This window comes from Marmota marmota, unplaced genomic scaffold, assembly GCF_001458135.2.
Source record: "Marmota marmota marmota unplaced genomic scaffold, marMar, whole genome shotgun sequence".
Lineage (NCBI taxonomy): Eukaryota > Metazoa > Chordata > Mammalia > Rodentia > Sciuridae > Marmota > Marmota marmota.
The window spans coordinates 25933425-25951990 of record NW_026000142.1 but is presented as its reverse complement, the minus strand read 5'-3'; the positions used below and the strand labels follow the sequence as shown (position 1 = coordinate 25951990).

At 35.3% G+C, this 18566-nt stretch overlaps 1 protein-coding gene across 1 annotated transcript; it reads right to left on the bottom strand.

Annotated features, from left to right (window-relative positions):
- Positions 1 to 1459: 1459 nt before the first annotated feature.
- On the bottom strand, positions 1460 to 2105 carry LOC107144616 (ubiquitin-conjugating enzyme E2 variant 2-like). The gene has a single exon (XM_048786170.1). It carries the CDS (start codon positions 2075 to 2077, stop codon positions 1640 to 1642), a length of 438 nt encoding a protein of 145 aa, XP_048642127.1. The 5' UTR covers positions 2078 to 2105; the 3' UTR covers positions 1460 to 1639.
- Positions 2106 to 18566: the final 16461 nt, after the last annotated feature.

Below are 18566 nucleotides of genomic sequence, written 5' to 3'. Positions count from 1 at the left end.
ACTCAGTATTGGGTGGAAATTAACCACTAACGTTCCTATCAATCTATAATATAATATGTCCATTCTTATTTTGGTGTTTCTGGTTACAAAACATGTACACCTTTCTAGAACCTTGAGAAGCTGGAATCTTTTTGTCAAAATCCATCAAATTTGCCAAATTGGTGCAGGAAAATTATATGGATACCAAAAAAGCAAAATCAGTCTCTTTTATATCCTTCCCCACAATAAACGATGGCATGACTCTCCCTATATATCCAAAAAGTATACTTATTAACAGGAAAAATCTAGGGGGGAAAAATCCTTAAATACCTCTTGAAATCCTATTATGCATGATAATATCCTTTATCATTAGTATTTTTATTCTTTAAGATGTACAAGAACACAATCATATGTTCACTGAAATAGCAGACATAGTTTTGATCAAAGACAATATATAGTTCAGTGCTGTAGTTCAATGATGTACCTATCAGAACCACCTAAAGCTATACACACCATACCTAATAAGTCATTAATAGTTTCCAGCAGTTCTCTAAATTTTCAAATATTTTTCACATGTAATTACTACTACTAATATATATATTTAGTGGCAATTAACATTAAAATCAATCTACTAGTATNTCTGAAAATCCCAATTCACAAGTATACAAAATAGGATAAATAATAAAGGGTGTATATGAATGAAAAGCTACAATAATTCCAATTTTTGCCACCTTGGCAAGGTACTGCACATATACATTAATATAATAGAAATGGCACAGTCTCTGAGGACACGTTCCACATTTTATTTACATTTTAAGACTAACTTTAATCTCAAAATCACATATCCATACACATATTTTCTTTTTGTTGACTTCACTTAAACTTGAATGCATGGTTTATTAAACAAAGACTGTAAACAAATATTTACCATGTTACATGTAACACACAGGAACAGCTTTTAACAGAAATCCATCGACCCCCTCCCCAACATTTTTTATTATAAATACAGGTATCAAAACAATCCTGAACATATTTTTGATACTACTAGTAGTCAGCACCCACACCACTTCAAAAATTACCACAATTTGTGACAATATTCATTGTACCTGCTACTTAAACAATTTCAACTGCAGCTCTTTCACTAAGCGAGATGGACAAAGCATGCCATTTCTGTTTGTCTTTCTTGAGATTTTACTTTTCAGAAACACGCAAGTTTCCAATGCATCTGACACTTCTTGCCATGCTTTCCTCTTGTAAACCTGAATTCTATTTCGAGTACTCCAGGTTCATGTTTAAATGACAGTGCCCTTGGGGTGAAGGTGGGAGTTCATAACCCACTTGAATCAAAGTGTGGAATATGATATGTCAAGAAATTTGTAATGTTTTGAACAACCCACAATTAAAAAAAAAAAAATAAAAAAAAAATAAATGACAGTGCCTTAACAAAAGAAAGAAAAATTGTGCTGCATTTTTCCTCCTGTTACCTGAAAACATAATGGGTGTACATATATTAAATATATCCTTACAAATGTCCGGGTCATGTTTACCAGCTGGAATTCTTTTACTTAATGTGTGGGTAATTTTGCATTGTGATATTTAATCAAGACATTAATATGAGTAGAAGGTTGTTGATTTAAGACAAGTTGGAGATTCACTAAAATTAATTGTTGTACGTTTGTCCTTCTGGTGGCTGTGGAAGCTTCATATTTTCTTTGGACATCATTAGACGTCTTAGTTCTTGAAGTACAACTTTAATGCTATATGAACTTTGCCATTTTGCTAACACTGGTATGCTTCGTGCATCCACCATTCCACTGGAATTATTTATTCCATTCATATTAATTTTTGTTACAAATCTAATTGATGGAGGAGCTTCTGGGTATTTAGGTCCACGTTCTACTTTCAGGCTATATATTCTGTTTTCATAATTTGTCCTTGGTGGCCCAATAATCATGCCTGTCCACCTTGTAAGTGTCATATCTTCATCATCTTCAAGTCCCCAGCTAACCGTGCCATCACCTACTCCTTTTTGTCCTTCTTCAAGTTCTTCCAACAAGCGAAAATCACGAGGAACTTTAACTCCTGTGGAGACCGCCATCTTTTCCTGCAGCTCGACGCAGCCGCCTGCACGCACGGGAGTCAATATGTTTTATTCAGAGATCCAAGAGAGTAAACTTGGTATTCATGGCACAGATATAAATAGAAGCTTGTGAAAAAATAATGGGTAAACATTAGAACTTGAAAGTTCTGATCCATGGAGTCATCAGGCTATTGATCTTGCTTGTTTATATTTGTCTTACCATTGGAAGCCATAAGATATGCCACTTTAGTGTGTATTACTAGATAATAATTGTGAAATCAAAGAATAGATAATATGCTTCAGTGAGAGGCAAGCAGATAAAAATGATTGAGATTTAGAGAACATATTTTCCTCTAGACAAATGGCGATTTAACAATGAAAGCATAATCTTTAAATTTAATTCAGTCAAGGTTACTTTTTCATGATGTTATAGTGATATAATATGATGTTATACTATAGATAATATTCTTATAAAATTTATTTGCCAAATATATATACTCAAGTGAGATATAGAAGGAATCAGTGAATTAAATTATTCTGTTGAAAGCAACTATATTAAAATAAAAATCTGCAGAAAAGGATGAATTAACTATATGCATTATGATATAATTATTTGACCTCCTTTGAACTGAGAATTTCAAGGTCTAGGAAAACTGAACAAAAAAAACCTATTTAGTTTTACTGAAGGCTTTATAAGTGGACCCTTTAAACCAAGCATAGATTCAATGCTCAAGATGATTATTACTTAGTGACTCACAACAAGTTCTTGGCCAGTATTAGAAAGTTTCCCATGTCAGAACCCACAACTACTCCTCAATCCAGCCTTTGAACAAGTTGGACTATTCCAAAAGTTGTAGCAATATTAATACAAATTTAACCTTCATGGTACAATGCATCGGAACAATTACTACTTAATTACTATTTTAAATCACCTTCAAAAGTATATTTATACAGCAAGGTATTACAGGGTAAGACATCTATTTTCCTTTCACAGTTCATAAAATGCGTGTGCAATTCATGGCTGTTGCAGTAGATGGCAGTGTTTTAAAACTTCCTTCATTTGCAAATAGAGTAGTTGAATGACTATCTCTAATTGGGCTACTTATATTATATATAGATCAATCTATACAAAAAAGTCATGCTTTGATTCTTGCATTTATTACTTCCTGTGCAAATAGTGAAAGGCAATGAAACTTGAGTTCAAACTATCTGTGTACTGTTGAGTTGCCAGATGATACTTGGGGAGTATATGACATTCCCTGAGACTTGGTAGCAGGAAAAATCAGGGTTCAATTGTGCCAATAATGGCCATGAACAGAGACCAATAGAGCCTAGATAATATTAAATGTGCTTAAAAAGAACCCAAAACTTACAAATAAAGGTTTATATTTCACACAAATACCAGACATTTAATAACCTCAGCAAAAATGAAATTATTCTTTTCATTGAAAAACATTCCTGACACTCAGATTTACATTGAAAATCTTTATCATATGCTTTTGACTGAATATTGTACACCATCATCAATATGCTATTTTTTTCATTGACTATTACAGACATGTGTGTCCCTGGTTTTTGCCATCTCCACCTAGAAGTAGTTATTTAAGATTCTCTTTTTTGTTTGTTTTGTTTTGTTTTCTTCTTTGTGTCTTTTTATCCTACAGCTACAATAAAGACAAAATTTTCTTGATTATTCCTGTAAATTAGCTCCCTATATTTGGAGGAAAATAATTTCTGGAGGGCTCATACTAAATCAGTATCACTCTCAATTAGGTATTTTGTAGAATTCATTTCTCTAACCCCGGAGTTTTGTTCTCTCTAATATTGCCTGCATGCAAAATACTAAACATTTTAATGTCAAGTCATGAGTGGTGATTCTGGAAACTGCTTAATTCACACTCAGATTGTGTTTTTTTGTATTTAAGGTCAATTCTTGTGTCATCCTGTTGGTCCCATTTCCTGCTGCTTTTTGGGGAGTTTTGCTGTTATTCCTCGTATCTTTATCTCTCAACCTTTCTTTGTTGATTGGCTTCTACATCTTAGCTTGTAAATATGTTCACTCTTGCCCATTCTAAAATAATAATTAAAATTAAAACTTTCCCTTGGTCCGTATTCTCACTTGGGTTACTGACTGTATTAATATCTAACTTGGGCTACTATAACAAAACACCATAGACTAGGGACTAAAACAATATAATTGATTTTGTTTTTTGTTTTTTTTGTTTCTAAGATCTGGAAGCTTGTATTCTAAGATTGGGTTACAGCATAACTGATTCCTGATGAGGGCTCTATTCCTGATTTGTGTATGGCCACCTTCTTCTTTTTTATTTTTAAATTTAAAATGATACATCAAAACATAAAAATCATGCATATTAACAGGATACCATGTGATGTTTATACATACACACACACACACACACACACACACACATACACACACATATTGATATTGTGTAATCAGGTTAAACATCTGTCTCCTCAAACATTGTGATCACTTCTTTATGGTGGAAATATCCAAAATACTTTCTTGTAGATTTTTGAGATATATAGTTCACAGTCACTGTTTATGATCACCTTGTTGTGCAGCAGCACACCAGAACTTCTTATTCTTAACTGTGACTTAGTACCCATGGCTCTTCTAGGGTAGACAGAGCCAGCAGTTTCTTTCTTTCCTTATAAAGCCACTAATCTCACCATGAGGGCCCCACCCTCATGACCTAATCTAATTCTAATTTTCTCCTAAAGACCCTATCTCTGAATACTATCATATTTGGAGATTAGGCTTCCACATATGAATTTGGATTGGAAAGGGACACATTTATTCACAACATTGCCTCTGTTTTCCTTCCTCTGGAGATTTTCAGATGGTATTTTGGAAAAGAAAAAATCTTCACTTTTGCTTCCATTTTTCACCTCCTATTTCCCTACAACCCTCCACCATTTTGTTTCTATCCCCACAGTGTTCCTAAAATCGCTAAGATCACCAATGGATATCCTGTTTGTCAAGTCCACGGACTGCGTTTCAGTTCTTATTTTAACTTGACCATAGGGTCCAATGCTGTTTGCCATTTTATTCTTTCTTGGTTTCCCTTTCTGGCTTCACTTTCCTCTTGACTCTAGAGTTTCTCCTTATTGGTTACCTTTAGATTGTTTTCTTCAGTGTCCCAAATGTCAGGATTCCATTCTAAATAATCATCTCTTTTTAATTTGTCTTCTCCCTCAAGTCACTCCCAAGTCTTAAATGACTGAGTATGTACTGTAGTAGGTATTTCTCAGATCTTCCATGATGTAAAGGGAAACTGAATCATGGACCAGGTTATTTAAATATTTTTCGCAGATAGAATTGAAGTTTGACCCTTATTGATTCTCTTTCTTGTCATTTGTAGAAATATAAAACAAGTCTAGTCTCTCATTTCTCCAGGGAAATTCTTCAAATATGTATTTTTCAATCTCTATCATGGACTTTCCTAGTTTTCTCTTCTCCATCCTTAGCAGTGGGTTATCTATCATCTATTGATCTTCAGTTAGTATGATCTATAGGCCACTCCAATCACCACGGGATACTTCAGTATTTGTCATTCTCGTTCTTAAAATGTGTTTTGGAGCATATTCACATTGCTTAAGGCTGGCTCACATGAAAATTTTTCTCACAATAAAAAACCTGTTTCCAAGTCACATGTTCAAGGTACAGTTTTAAAATTTTGAATGACTAATACAGGGATTATCACTTATTTCTGTTAAATTTTACACTATAGATTTTAATCCAGTATTGTAGCTCATATTGAAGTATTGAATTGCAATTATGTAATGTATGGCATTTATGGTGGAAACATCCAAAATACTGCACAATGTCTTTCTACTGCACAAGTCACCATTCCTAATTTCGACCTCTGAGATTTGGGTAATCTTGCTTTCTGGGACTTTTCCAAGTCACTGACATTGCTGAACAGGATGAAGTTAAGTAAGTGCCCCTCTCATATTATAGAAAATGCTGTCCTATTGCAGTGCTTGTGTGTTTTATTCAAGACTCACTCAGGAAGTGGACTGACCTATACAATATCACTCATAGCACCAACTGTGGCTGTGCAAGCTCCCTTGACTCACCAACAATGTTGTTATGTCAACAATCCAGCCATGGTGCTATCATGAAAAATCACCAAATATTGAATAAAAATCAAGACACATCATATGTCTACACTGTTTGCATGCTCTACCAAACCATAAATCTTATTCAAAAACAAAAAAGATGAATTAACTGTATGCATTACTTTAATAAAACTGTTAGTACTGAACTCGTTTTTGTAGCTAATGAGCATTATGTTTTCCACCAAATTCTTAGTTTTTATCATATGTCTGAAACTATTTCCTTTATCTTGATTTTATTTTGCAATTTCCCTTTCTCTTTGTTTTCTCCTTTGTATACTTGTCTTTCTTTTTTTTAAGAGAGAGAGAATTTTTTTAATATTTATTTTTCAGTTTTCGGTGAACACAACATCTTTATGTGGTGCTGAGGATCCAACCCAGCACCCCGCGCATGCCAGGCGAGCACATTACCGCTTGAGCCACATCCCCAGCCCTGTATACTTGTCTTAATGGTTAGACCAGGTCAAAGATCAGAGAGATTTCCTTTGTTAGGAATCACTTCATTGTTCTATGATATTTTGCTAACCCAATTCTGCAGCATAGCTCATTACAGAGATGAGAAAATACTCATAACCTGACTAATATGGATTCCTCCTCTTGAGTAAGTCTTACCACTATGTCATGCAAGTGTCCCCCAAAATATTTTCTAAAACTATGTTTTTATTGTCCTTTGAATATCAGAGCCTACTAAGTAAGATAGTGAGGTTTGGAGTGCAATTTGCCTTTGGTATTTTAAACCCAGAGACATGAACACAGCATATTTTAGGAAACTCTGATTAGTTATATTATGGGTTTGTATCACACTCTGTTACAACATTCCAAACACTTTGATTGGAGTATAAATGCTTAGCCTCAAGATTATTTTCCACGTTCTAAAACATTGCCTCAAAATTAAAACTTGTGGATTCTTTCTTTGAGCTTTTCACACCTTTCCAAAAACATCTTAGCCAAGCAAATCCATTAGTACAAATGCCACCACCTTTCAATTTTACCTCTTTTTGACCTCTTCTGCTCTATTGCTCAATAGGTTCTTATTCAGAAAGGTTAAAAAAAAAAAAAAAACTCTTAACTGCTCTCTCAGTCTCCTACCACCTATCACTGGGCTGCATTTCCCTTGGGTTTCTTTACTGTCTCTTGCCCTTCAACATCGACAGCGTCCCATCTTCATTACTGCATTCTTGATTATATAGTCAACATCCATAAGCAGCATTTGCAGTTAGATAAAATCTCTAAAGATAAAATACTGAAGTGTAAATCTCCAGGTGTTTGCCTTTGATTTCTAGTTGTGAAATGAGATACTTTAATTCCTGTGAAAATAATTTTAGATTGTAGTCAGCAAGTAGAAGAAATTTTTGCTTTTGGTGGGGAGTTATCTACTTGCTCCTGAATCAGATTATGACAATGCTGACCCTGAAAGCAAATATCCCTTAGTTACTTTATTAGTGTGTCTGAGATAAAGGAAAGCTTGCTCAAAATGGGTGGTAGAGATTGCCAGTCCATTTAGGCAGCTATTTAAGAAAACTGCAGAGCAAATCGAGGAGAAAAATAAAAACATTCTCTCTTCTCCACTTCTACCATATGTAGAAATTAACTTGATTGGTTATGTAATTCTTGGGTTGACAGTTATCCTAATCTGCAGAGAGATCTAACACAAGGAATCATAAATGTTCTCTAGGATAGTCAAAACTCTAGGATAGTCAAAACTATTCAACCTTGGAATAACCAGAAGAGAATCAAACAACAAATATCTCTCTCACAATTTTAGAGCTCCCCATTCCTTAACAACTGTTTTGAAATGCTATTTCTGCTTTATAAGCCTCATGGTTTGTAATGAGTATTGAATGACATGGTAAGTAGCAGTTGACTAAAGTTGATGAAAGAACAAGTCCTGCATGAGATCAATTGTAATTTCTGATAAAATGATTATCATGGCTCTTAGAGAAGTTTGTTGAGACAGGAAAATATTGGTCTCTGATAAGCAGCCATGTTGGAGATCAAGAGATGATACTTTCAGCCCAGAATTGGGGTTCCACTGTAGCACTTTGTATAATGAAAAACTACTGATAATTTTCCATGCATGACCAATCTTATTCAGGAAAGGAAAAGTCCAGGAAGTATGAAAATAATCTTTCTTTTCTAATAAAAAAAGAGGCTACCCATAAAGTTAATTCAAGTCATGAAAAAATGTAGTATTTCATCTGGAAAAGTCAAATTTGAACCTTCAACATTCAACATGTTCAAGGGGTGGTATATGAGTAAGATTGACATTGGAGGAAGCAGAATTACTTTTCTGTTTCTCTGTCTCTCAGATGTAAAAATGAAGACAAGAAGGCCATATAAAGTGAGATTCCACTGTTATTACATACAATGCATGAGTAAGGCTAGCAACTTGAAGTAATTACATTCTTATGAGATAGGAATAACTGGGAATTTTATTTTTGTTTGGTTGATTCATTCTTGGTAATGAAATAAATGGTAGATGGTGGAATTGCTGTGGTTCTCACAAAATTTTTCTGCTCAGACATTTCAAGCAAATAACTTTTGAAATATATTTTTCCCTAGAATGGCAGGAAGGCACAACACACATAGATATATTTATCTTCATTCATTCACATTGGCATATTTTCAAGGAAATTGAAATGAGGAAAAGGTATGAAATCCATTATGTAAATATACAAATCTAGTTTTTAGTGAAATTGGTATTCTGTCAGGAGATTGTCTAGTGACCAAATGCAAGTGAATGAATAACTTGCTGAAATATCTAATTCTACTTTCATTATGCAGATGACCTTATCAAGTTCTTTGTTACCCCTCAGCCACCCTCCTCCTCCCCAGCTGGGATTAATATCCACAGATTGAAAGATGGTAGACTTTGTAAGTGGTTTCTGCTGCTCTGGTATTAGCTTTTTCTGTATTGGAGATAGTTGAATCCTAAACTTCATGGGAATTTTCTTCATGTTTGGCATCCCTAACATAGCATCAAGATCAGATACTGCTGATTTTGCTTAAGAATTTATGTTATATTTACATGAAAGCTGTGACTTGTTGAGAAACAGCAGCATCAGGGACCACAAGTGGGTAGAAATGTGTGGAAAGTTTTAGTAAAGGCAAACCATGAAGGAGCAAGGAGCAACATATTTTGTATGATCCAAGTTCTGCAAACATAGTTTTCCCTGGGGTGTACATTTGTCCTGTGGGGAAACAAGAGCTGATCACAAGTGAACATTTACAGTCCCAGTTGGGCTCATGCACTCCGGAGGGAGGTAGCAGTAATAGCGGCAGTAGCAGTGGCACTAATATAAATGTGTAGGTTTATATGCTGGTTCCTGCATGTTACATTATTTAAATTTATTGAAGAGATAGATCTCAAGTTGTGTGTGAGGCTTATTCATTTAAGAAAGTGGCATTGTAGGCATGTTTTATCTTTCAATAATCTGTGATCTCCTGATTTTAGAATATTCTGGTGTTCTCAGTAAAGAACTATATTTTCTTGGGGGTAAAAAAGTCAATTTTGCAATGGGACAGTATAAATGAAACAACATGGCAAGTTGAGCAAAAGAAGGGACTGGGTTGATCCATAACTCCTGAAAACATGGAAATCAACATTTTTACCTCTTAAAAGGAAAAGGAAACGATTTTATATATATATTATATATATATTTTATTTCAGCAATGTCTGGGCATTTGCCATTAATTGTAACTTAACCCAGTTGCATATTGAAGAGTGGTTACAGTCGTTCACTTACAGCCGTATGATTTATTTACAAAGAGCTTCTTTGATGTTCTCTTTAAAACAGCCCAGTAACGTCATTTTTCTATCCAAATAATGTCTGATTTGAATTCCAAATTCAGTCATGAAAAGGAATGCAGACAGTCAGGTGCATTTGCCTTAGACATGAGCCATGTGAAAATCCCTGTCAGCTGATTCCTTTGGGCCCAATAAGGCTTCCTGAGGCTGCCTTCTTTATCAGCATGATACCCAGAAGGTAGCCACTGCTGCATATACCATGCATTTCCCTTCCTGGCATCTAGGCATTATTCTGTCAGTGGTGTCTCAGTTTTGCTCTGGAGAATCATCCCACTTTCCCTCTCTGGATACAGGCTGGATGGGTAGAATAGTCAAAATATTCTGTTATCTTTTAGCCTAAGGAAGTGTCCTGCCATTCCTTAGCCTAGTGGGAGTTGATCTAGGACATCAGAGATTCTCTTCTGGGGATTTGACTCTTGAACCAAGATATTTAAAAAGCCTGACTCATTCCAGTGCAAGCCCTTTGAAGAAATTGTCTATTGGTTCTATTTAGGTTCAAGTACCCAGACTTCTCTGGACCCTCTCCTAACTGCATACTCGCTTATTTGAATTTGCAAGTCAATACAATATTGTTCTTTCTCTTTTTTTCCTGATTAAATTAAATATATTAATTAAAAAACATACTGGATGGCAAAGAGTCTGATGAAGAAAAGGATTAAATTAGATATATTTTCTCTTGCTTTCAAAGGCCCCCCAATACCTGAGTTATGCCTCTCAGCCCATAGAGATTTTTCTCTTTGGAATACCTGTCCCCAAGGTCAATCTCCATTTTTTCCATTCTTCTCACAATTTCGACTTGTCTCTTGGTGAGTGGACTGCTAAGTGGAAATTCTTCAGGAGAATATGGTAAGGACAGGTAAAGAGATGAATAAGGTTCTTAATAACAAATATTTAACATTTTAGGTAGCAGTTCCCCTTTTCACTAAGATTGGACTTCCTTATACTTCTGAACCTTGACCAAAATTGGATCTTAACTCATCAGCAATTCAAATCAGAAATTCATCATTAACCATCAGCAATTCAAATAAGCACCTGGCACACCACCAGAGAGTTCTGCATATCCCTGCTGCTTTCAGAAATGATTCCTGCCTATTTCTCTCCAGCAATTGTTCACCAGTCAGATTTAGATAGAAGATTTCATATTAGGAATTTTCTGGACTCCACTGGGGTGAATGCCAAGATATGTCCCTTCAAAGCATTCTCCTTTCCCACCTTCTCTCCTGTATCTTTTTGTTCTTCAAATTCCTTCAGCTCCCAATTTCATACTCACTTTTCTCATCCTATAGAATTGTGGTTTGATGTATAGAAACCTGGTATGAATCTCTTTATCCAGAGACATTGTTTTTTGTTAATTTCTAAGTTCACTTTTATCTTCCTTTTCTTCATCAGACTCTTTGCCATCCAGTATGTTTTTTAGTAGCATTAGAATATGGTAACACTTCATCATATTGAAAACTAAGAATTTATAAATATACTGTGAACCCTAAAGTAATGTTCCTTAAACTATAGATCAAGCGGGGTATGGTGATGTATAGCTGTAATTCCAGCAACTCGGGAGTCTGAGGTAGGAAGATCACAAGCTCAAGGCCATTCTTGGCAATACAGCAAGACCTTGTCTCAAAGTAAAACCAATAAAAAAAGGCTGGAGATGTAGCTAAGTGATAGAGCACCTCTGCATTTAATTTAAGTACCATAAAACAGACAAACAAATAAACAAAATATTATGGATCAAAACCCATTTTGGGGTTTGCAAAATTAATTTAGTAGGTTGTATTCAGGATTTTTTAAATAAAATCATATGGAATAGGGTAGAACTGAATAGAAAATATCAGAATACTTCACTTATAATAAAAGTAAAACTTTTATAAACAAAAGTTTTATTTCAGTAATGTGTAATTCATCGTCTGTTCTCTTTGACTAGGTCAAGACCCAGTGGAGATGACTGATTGACATAATCTCTTCTCATCTTGCACTGCTTGCGAATAGCAGAGTGTGCCACATTCTCCACCTAGCCTTTGGCCTTGTTTAGATGGACTAAATCATCCATATGATGGACAACATTGTGAATTGAGTCCTTCAAGCTTAGTAACAGAGGTGCCAAAGTGGAGAATGGCAAAATGTTTTTTTCAAGATAATAACTTGGCTAGCAAAGCCGTTGTCTTGTTGCCTTATCTTAGTTTATATGTCAGAAGCTAAATCTCACAGTGTTACCATGTTCTTATTCCACCCTCTCTGAACAATGTTCCTAACCTCTTAGACAAACCCTCTGCCTATATTTGAATACCCTGGTCAATGGAATGAAGGTTAAGTACTCAGGAAAGCAGAAGAGAAAATCATATTAATCTAAGAACCATTACAAGGTTACACATACAAATGCTTGATGCTACCAAGATCATGGTGTTTACTAAATTTCTCACAATGAGTTTTGATTTAATGGCCTCTAAATTCCTATTCAACTCAAGATTATGTCATTCTAAGAACATCTGTACCATCTCCTCTTCAAACTTCATATATATATACACATATATATGTATATATATTGCAATATAGCAAGACCTTGTCTCAAAATAAAACCAGTAAAAAAGGCTGGGAGATGTAGCTAGATGTAGTATTAGAGCACCTCTGCATTCAATTTAAGTACCATAAAACAGACAAATAAACAAAATCTTATGGATCAAAATCCATTTGTGGTTTGTAAAATTAATTTAGTAGGTTGTATTCAGGATTTTTTAAAAAAATAAAATTATATGAAATAGGGTAGAGCTGTATAGAGAATATCAGAATACCTCACTTATAATAAAAGTAAACCTTTCCACCCTTCTAAGGGCTCAGTGCAGTTTTGCTGTTCTGTCGGGATCCCCATCGTACTATCTTTGGCTAAGGCCTCACGTACTATTTGTTTTTACTTTTCCCACCTCTCAGGGAAATTGTTCTAAACTATCTTCTGTTCTTAAAAGTGACTTAGATCTCTGCAAAGCCTTGATCTGTGCTTTCAAAGCCTCTGTTAGCTAATGGGATAAATTAATCTATCCTAAACTGTTTAGGATAGAGAACTGTTTAGTTTTCTTGCTTCATTGATTCCCCTTAGCTGTTCTTCATTTTCCTTACCTAACTGGTACCCAACTCTCAACACCCCCAATTCACCAGACAGCCTTGCCTCCTATCTCACCGAAGTCTGTCCCTTCCACCTAAAAATGTTGAAATAGCCAATTCTACTTCCACCATTGTTATTTTTAAAGGCCAAGCTCTCTCTGTGGACTTGAAGGATCCTACAAATAGTTTTCTTTGTATGCTCACTCTTCTCTCTAGATTCTTCTTTCTCCCTGTCTGCAGACATACTAATGATGACTCTCCTAGAAAATTTTCTTTTTTAACTAATCTTTCTTTTCTTCACTCCAATTTCTTGGCATACATTATGTGCATTCTTCTTCATCCATTTCTTAATTTAGAGTGCACTTTTGGTAGTCCTTTCAAGACGCAATTTTGCATTTCAAGGGATCTTCAACAGAAATTTAATAGTGATACTTTTGGTATTTATGGGAGACTGAAGTGGTTTGGGATAGGAGAACATACTGATGTTCCCACCCTTTCTCCATTCCCTGGCATTTATCTCCCAAAGCTTATGTTAGTGGAATAGGCCTGACCTCTAGTGGAAGCAACTTGTTCTTAGCTCTGTTTAGCATCTGTTTACAAGAGAGAGAGCCCAGTGCTTTGCTAAGCAGATATAGAGAACCCATTGATTAACTGATTTGTTAATTGAAAACTCTTAAGTTTATAAGGAAAAAACTAATGTATGTTTTGTTGTACATTTTGAAAAGCTCTCCATTGTTGACTTTATTTCACAAGATATCTTTTAAGAAAAATGTATCCCCAAAATAACTTTTAAGAAGGTAATTATCATATTTTAATATTTATGTGAATCTTTTTTATCTAAATAGACTTGAAAGCATTTTGCAAACAGATTTATTACCTATATAGTGTGTTGAAGTCAATTAAAGTAAAATTCAATTAAAAAGCAACCACCTCCAAAGTAGGACGCAGCAGATGTTTAACAGCTCACAGCAACACCTCACAGCAGTGCAACTTAAGCAGCAGTTGACGAACGAAAATGAAGAATTCCATTTTCTATTTAAGCTACAGGAACAACAGAGAGAAGCAGAATGTAATTATCCAAATTAGAAATTTTCTGTGACACTGAGGTCACCAACTCCGCTTTTCACAGAAGGGCCAAGGGATATTTATTGATCACATGCAGCCAAGAATACTGCTTTATGTCTCTGTTGATGGACAGCCCTGTAGGCACACAGCCTCCAAATGCTCTAGCAGTGAAAATTCACAACAAAGCAAGGGATGCTCCTAGAACTTCAAAAAGGTAGTCCTTTATTCCTTATTCCCTGACCCTGGGCTCACGGAGGGCTTGACCACCAGACTGTTTACCAAATGACACAAGAAGAATGCAGTGTAAATAACATAGTCACAGTGTATCTTGTTTCTTGTGTAGTAGAGATTTTACTGGTATTTAATCCAATCCTGAGTCCAAATGGAGTGGAAAACATTCTTCCCATCTCACTCTGGGATTTTCATGTTCATTGCTATCAAAGACTAAGGGATATTGTGGTGACTCAGGGTTTTCTCTAAGTGTACAGGTGTGATTTGAAAATAGTGAATATACCATATAAAAGCATTCTTACCAAGAGTTAAAAATAAATAAATAAAATAATTACATCATTATACTGAAAATCATCTGGGTGGAGAACTGAGTCTCCCTTGCTTGAGCATGTGAGTTTGTCTCATATCCACAAACTGGCTTGATCATCCTGTAGGTATCAACTTAATGCCTACTAGATTGCTTTTGATTTAAGTGTTGGATAGACCAGGTTTCCAGGTAGAAATTTAAAAGAAAACTTCTTGACTACAGTTTATGTTGAACTGAATGACATTTTGACTCATTTTGCTTTAGTCTAATAGAATTCTAAAATTAGAAACAAGCAGAAACACATTAATGGATTTATCTCTGGGTCAAATTTCTTCATCAGCTTGCCATCACAATGCTACTATTCAATTTATTCTCTTTAGTAATGGCCACTCGTAAACAACTTACAGATACATGTAGAATTAGCAATGATTCTGTACTTGCATGCTGATAAAGGACATATCCACGACCTGAATGAGGAGCAAGAGATTTCTGGTAAAGACATCATTTACCTCTACATCACAGTCTATTTATATGTTGTTTAAACCATTTCACCTAATAAGAAACATAACAAAGGCTGTGTGGATATTTTATGGCCTAATTGCTAGCACATGGATCACAGAGATTAAATACTGACATAGATATTTTCCTCTTCTGTAAGAAAAATAGAGAATTTCCTCAAGAGGATTATATTGACCTGATTTTGTCAGGATCAAGTAGATGCAAATCAACACATTTATTACATACCCACTATATGAACAAAATGGCTGAGTGGTAGGCAGATATATATATATTAAACACAGTGACCTCTTGGATTCTTGCAGTATCTCCAGGACCTAAAGAGATAAGAAGGAACAAAAACTAAGAACAAGGGTCACACAGTATGTTTAGGGTAGAGCCAGAAATTATGAATATTAGAGCTCTTTTTTGTGGTCTGATGCTACCTCTTTAGAGGCAGAGTTTTGAATTGGTTTTAGGGATCTCCAATTCTCTTTTCAAGGACACAAAGAATAAGGGAAACAAGGAGGTCACCTTCAAGATAGCAAAGGAAGAATCATTATTGGTCACATAGAGAAGATACTAAATTTGGAGAATGAGGCAGAAGCTCTCATCTCTTACCAGATTTAGTTTTCTTCTGTCACCTGACAAATTTTACTCCACCAATAATCTCCCTCTCCTGTGTCTAACACCTCTCCCTAGCCACTGAGTTCTTCTCAGTCCAGAAATGGGATCAACTTCCTTATATCCCAAATAATCATACACAAGCAAAATCTTACCCGAGCCCTCAGCATCCTGCATCTATCTTTTTCTTTTCCTTCACAGCTAAACTTTGGGAAGGAGTTGTCCGCACTCATTACCTCTGTTTATTTTTCTAAGTGTTGATTGAGCACTGGCAGTTTAGCATCACACTATTGAGATGGCTACTAAAATCAGTAAGGACCACCCATCTGCTATTTATCCTGGTATAGCAGTAGTTCTGCAGCAGTGGTTCCTTCACCTTGAATGTCTCCCTTTCCATTTCCTATAGCACAACTCCTTCTAATGGCCTCCCTCTCAGACTACTCATCCAGGGTCCACTTCTTTCTCCACCCACCTCTTGGGTATCATCCTTCCCTAGGATTCCATTCTTGGAAGAAGGGGGAAAAATGTTCAGAGGAAATTTTATTCTGATGGTGGAATATGAATTTCTGAAAACCAACAAAAAGGGAGGGAATTAAATAATGCTCAGATATGCAGAACTGCTTAGGACTTAGATTAATGAAGAGATGACCTGTCATTTTGGGGCATCTACTGGTGACTAAAGCAAGCAGGGAAAGAAATCATAACAAAATCAGTCCTGAGATTGACAAGGCAGAGCAGGCTAGAAAAGCTATACTTGAAGATGGGGGGACAGGTGAGGGCACTGCCAGGAAGATTCAGAATGTTGGAGTCTCATTCCCTTTTGCCAAAGTTTTGATACATGTATCCATTGTACAATTTTTAAATGAAGTTAAACATATATATGTCCCCAAATATCTATCACTTCTTTATGGTGATACCTTTTAAAATCCTATCTTAATTTTGTATTTTCAAGGCCTAATACGTTTTGTGACACATAGAAATGTACACTCAATCAAAATTTTGAAACAAATATATGGATGAACTATTAAAACTTCTCTCACCAAGTAACAGTTTGTTAAGCATTACATGGGAGGTCAATTAAAATCAGTTCCTAGAATCAAACAGTGAAAATAATTTGACCTGGGGCTGAGGTTGTAGCTCAGTGGTAGAGCCCTTGCCTAGCATGTGTGAGGCACTGGGTTTGATTCTCAGCACCACATATAAATAAATAAAAAGGTCCATTGACAACTAAAAGAAATATTTTTTAAAAAAGAAAATAATTTGACTTATACAAAACACATGGAACAGAGTTTAGAGAGCCATAGTGTGAAATATGAAGTTTCCTAAACTAAATATAATATGGTGTGGTAAGTATGTTTTTGTATGTATAAACCTCTAACACTTTGTTCCCTTTGGAGAGATAAAATAGTGGAAGAATGGAGAGTGGTAGAGAGAGACAAGTGACAAAGAAGGGAAGAGCACATGGATGCTGAGATTTTTAAATACTGTTTTACCAGAGTAATTAATAAAATAAGAGGCATTTCCTGTCTAGATCAAGCAGATATTTCCCCATACTGAACCCACATGGAAGAATTTAAACTACTGAATATGTTAGAAACATTGCTCTTAGGTTAAAACACAGGTGGTTTTTATGAATGGATAGGATATTAATAGCTTCCATTTTCCAGGGACCATTTCTTCTCTGAAAATCACAAAATCGGGAGTTTATTCGCTGCAATCACCAGGCTCCCTAAAAACTACCAGTTTTCTTAAACTGTTATTAATAGCAATTTTAGACAATCACTACGGCACTTTCAGCTACCAACTTTGAAATATCAAAGCCTGACTTCCCATCTGTTGTGCATTTAACTCATTTACTTAAGCCACTTTAATTCTGTTGAAAATCTGGAATAATTACACTTAAGGAAAAAAAAAACTCCAATTATTTATAAAGAACACAATTATAGGCTCACATTGCCTCTTACAATTTTCCTTTTTTAATTTTATTATTTTAAAAGATAATGTATTTGGTTAATCAATTAAAAGCCAATGGAGGGGGTGGGGTTGAGAGATTTTACGAAAGCTCTACTTAACCCAATCTATAAACCTTTACTGTTGTGACAAAACAAGTTGATCTATGAGCACAGACTGGAAAGGAAATTGACTTGGGTATTTTCCTACTTTCTCACTGGAATCTATCCCAAAATTTGGGTACAGATTACAGAATTGTCACCTCTGGGCATGAAGGAAGATCCCTTCTCATTTTATCAAGGAAATGCTTCCTTCCTGTAGGACATGAGACTTCCAAATAATGGAAATGAGAATAGTCAGTCTATTTATACCCCAAAGTGTTAGATCCTGGACCCGGAATGGAAACCTCCTGGGTGCAAATTCATTTGTCACTTACTAATTATATGGGTCTCATTTTCCTTCTCTGTAAGGTGGGAATTATGACAATTCAAATAGAGTGTGTGTAGTAGAGTTGGTGTTCTTTTCAAATGCATTGACAAAGTGCTTAGAATAGCACCAGAAGTAGGTCTGTCATAAGGGTTAGCCCTTATTGTTATAATATGGCGGTTCCAAAGGACCTAATGATGATTTATGAAAGTTCTCTGTGATTTGCTTAATCAATTATGGAATGTTTGTGCTGGGGAGGAAAAGTCTTAAAAATCACCTGATTCAAGCCCATCAAGTCTTCTTCACAATCTTTTTTTTTTTTTTGGTCACATAGTAGTCAGAGTGATCACATCAAAATGCAAATA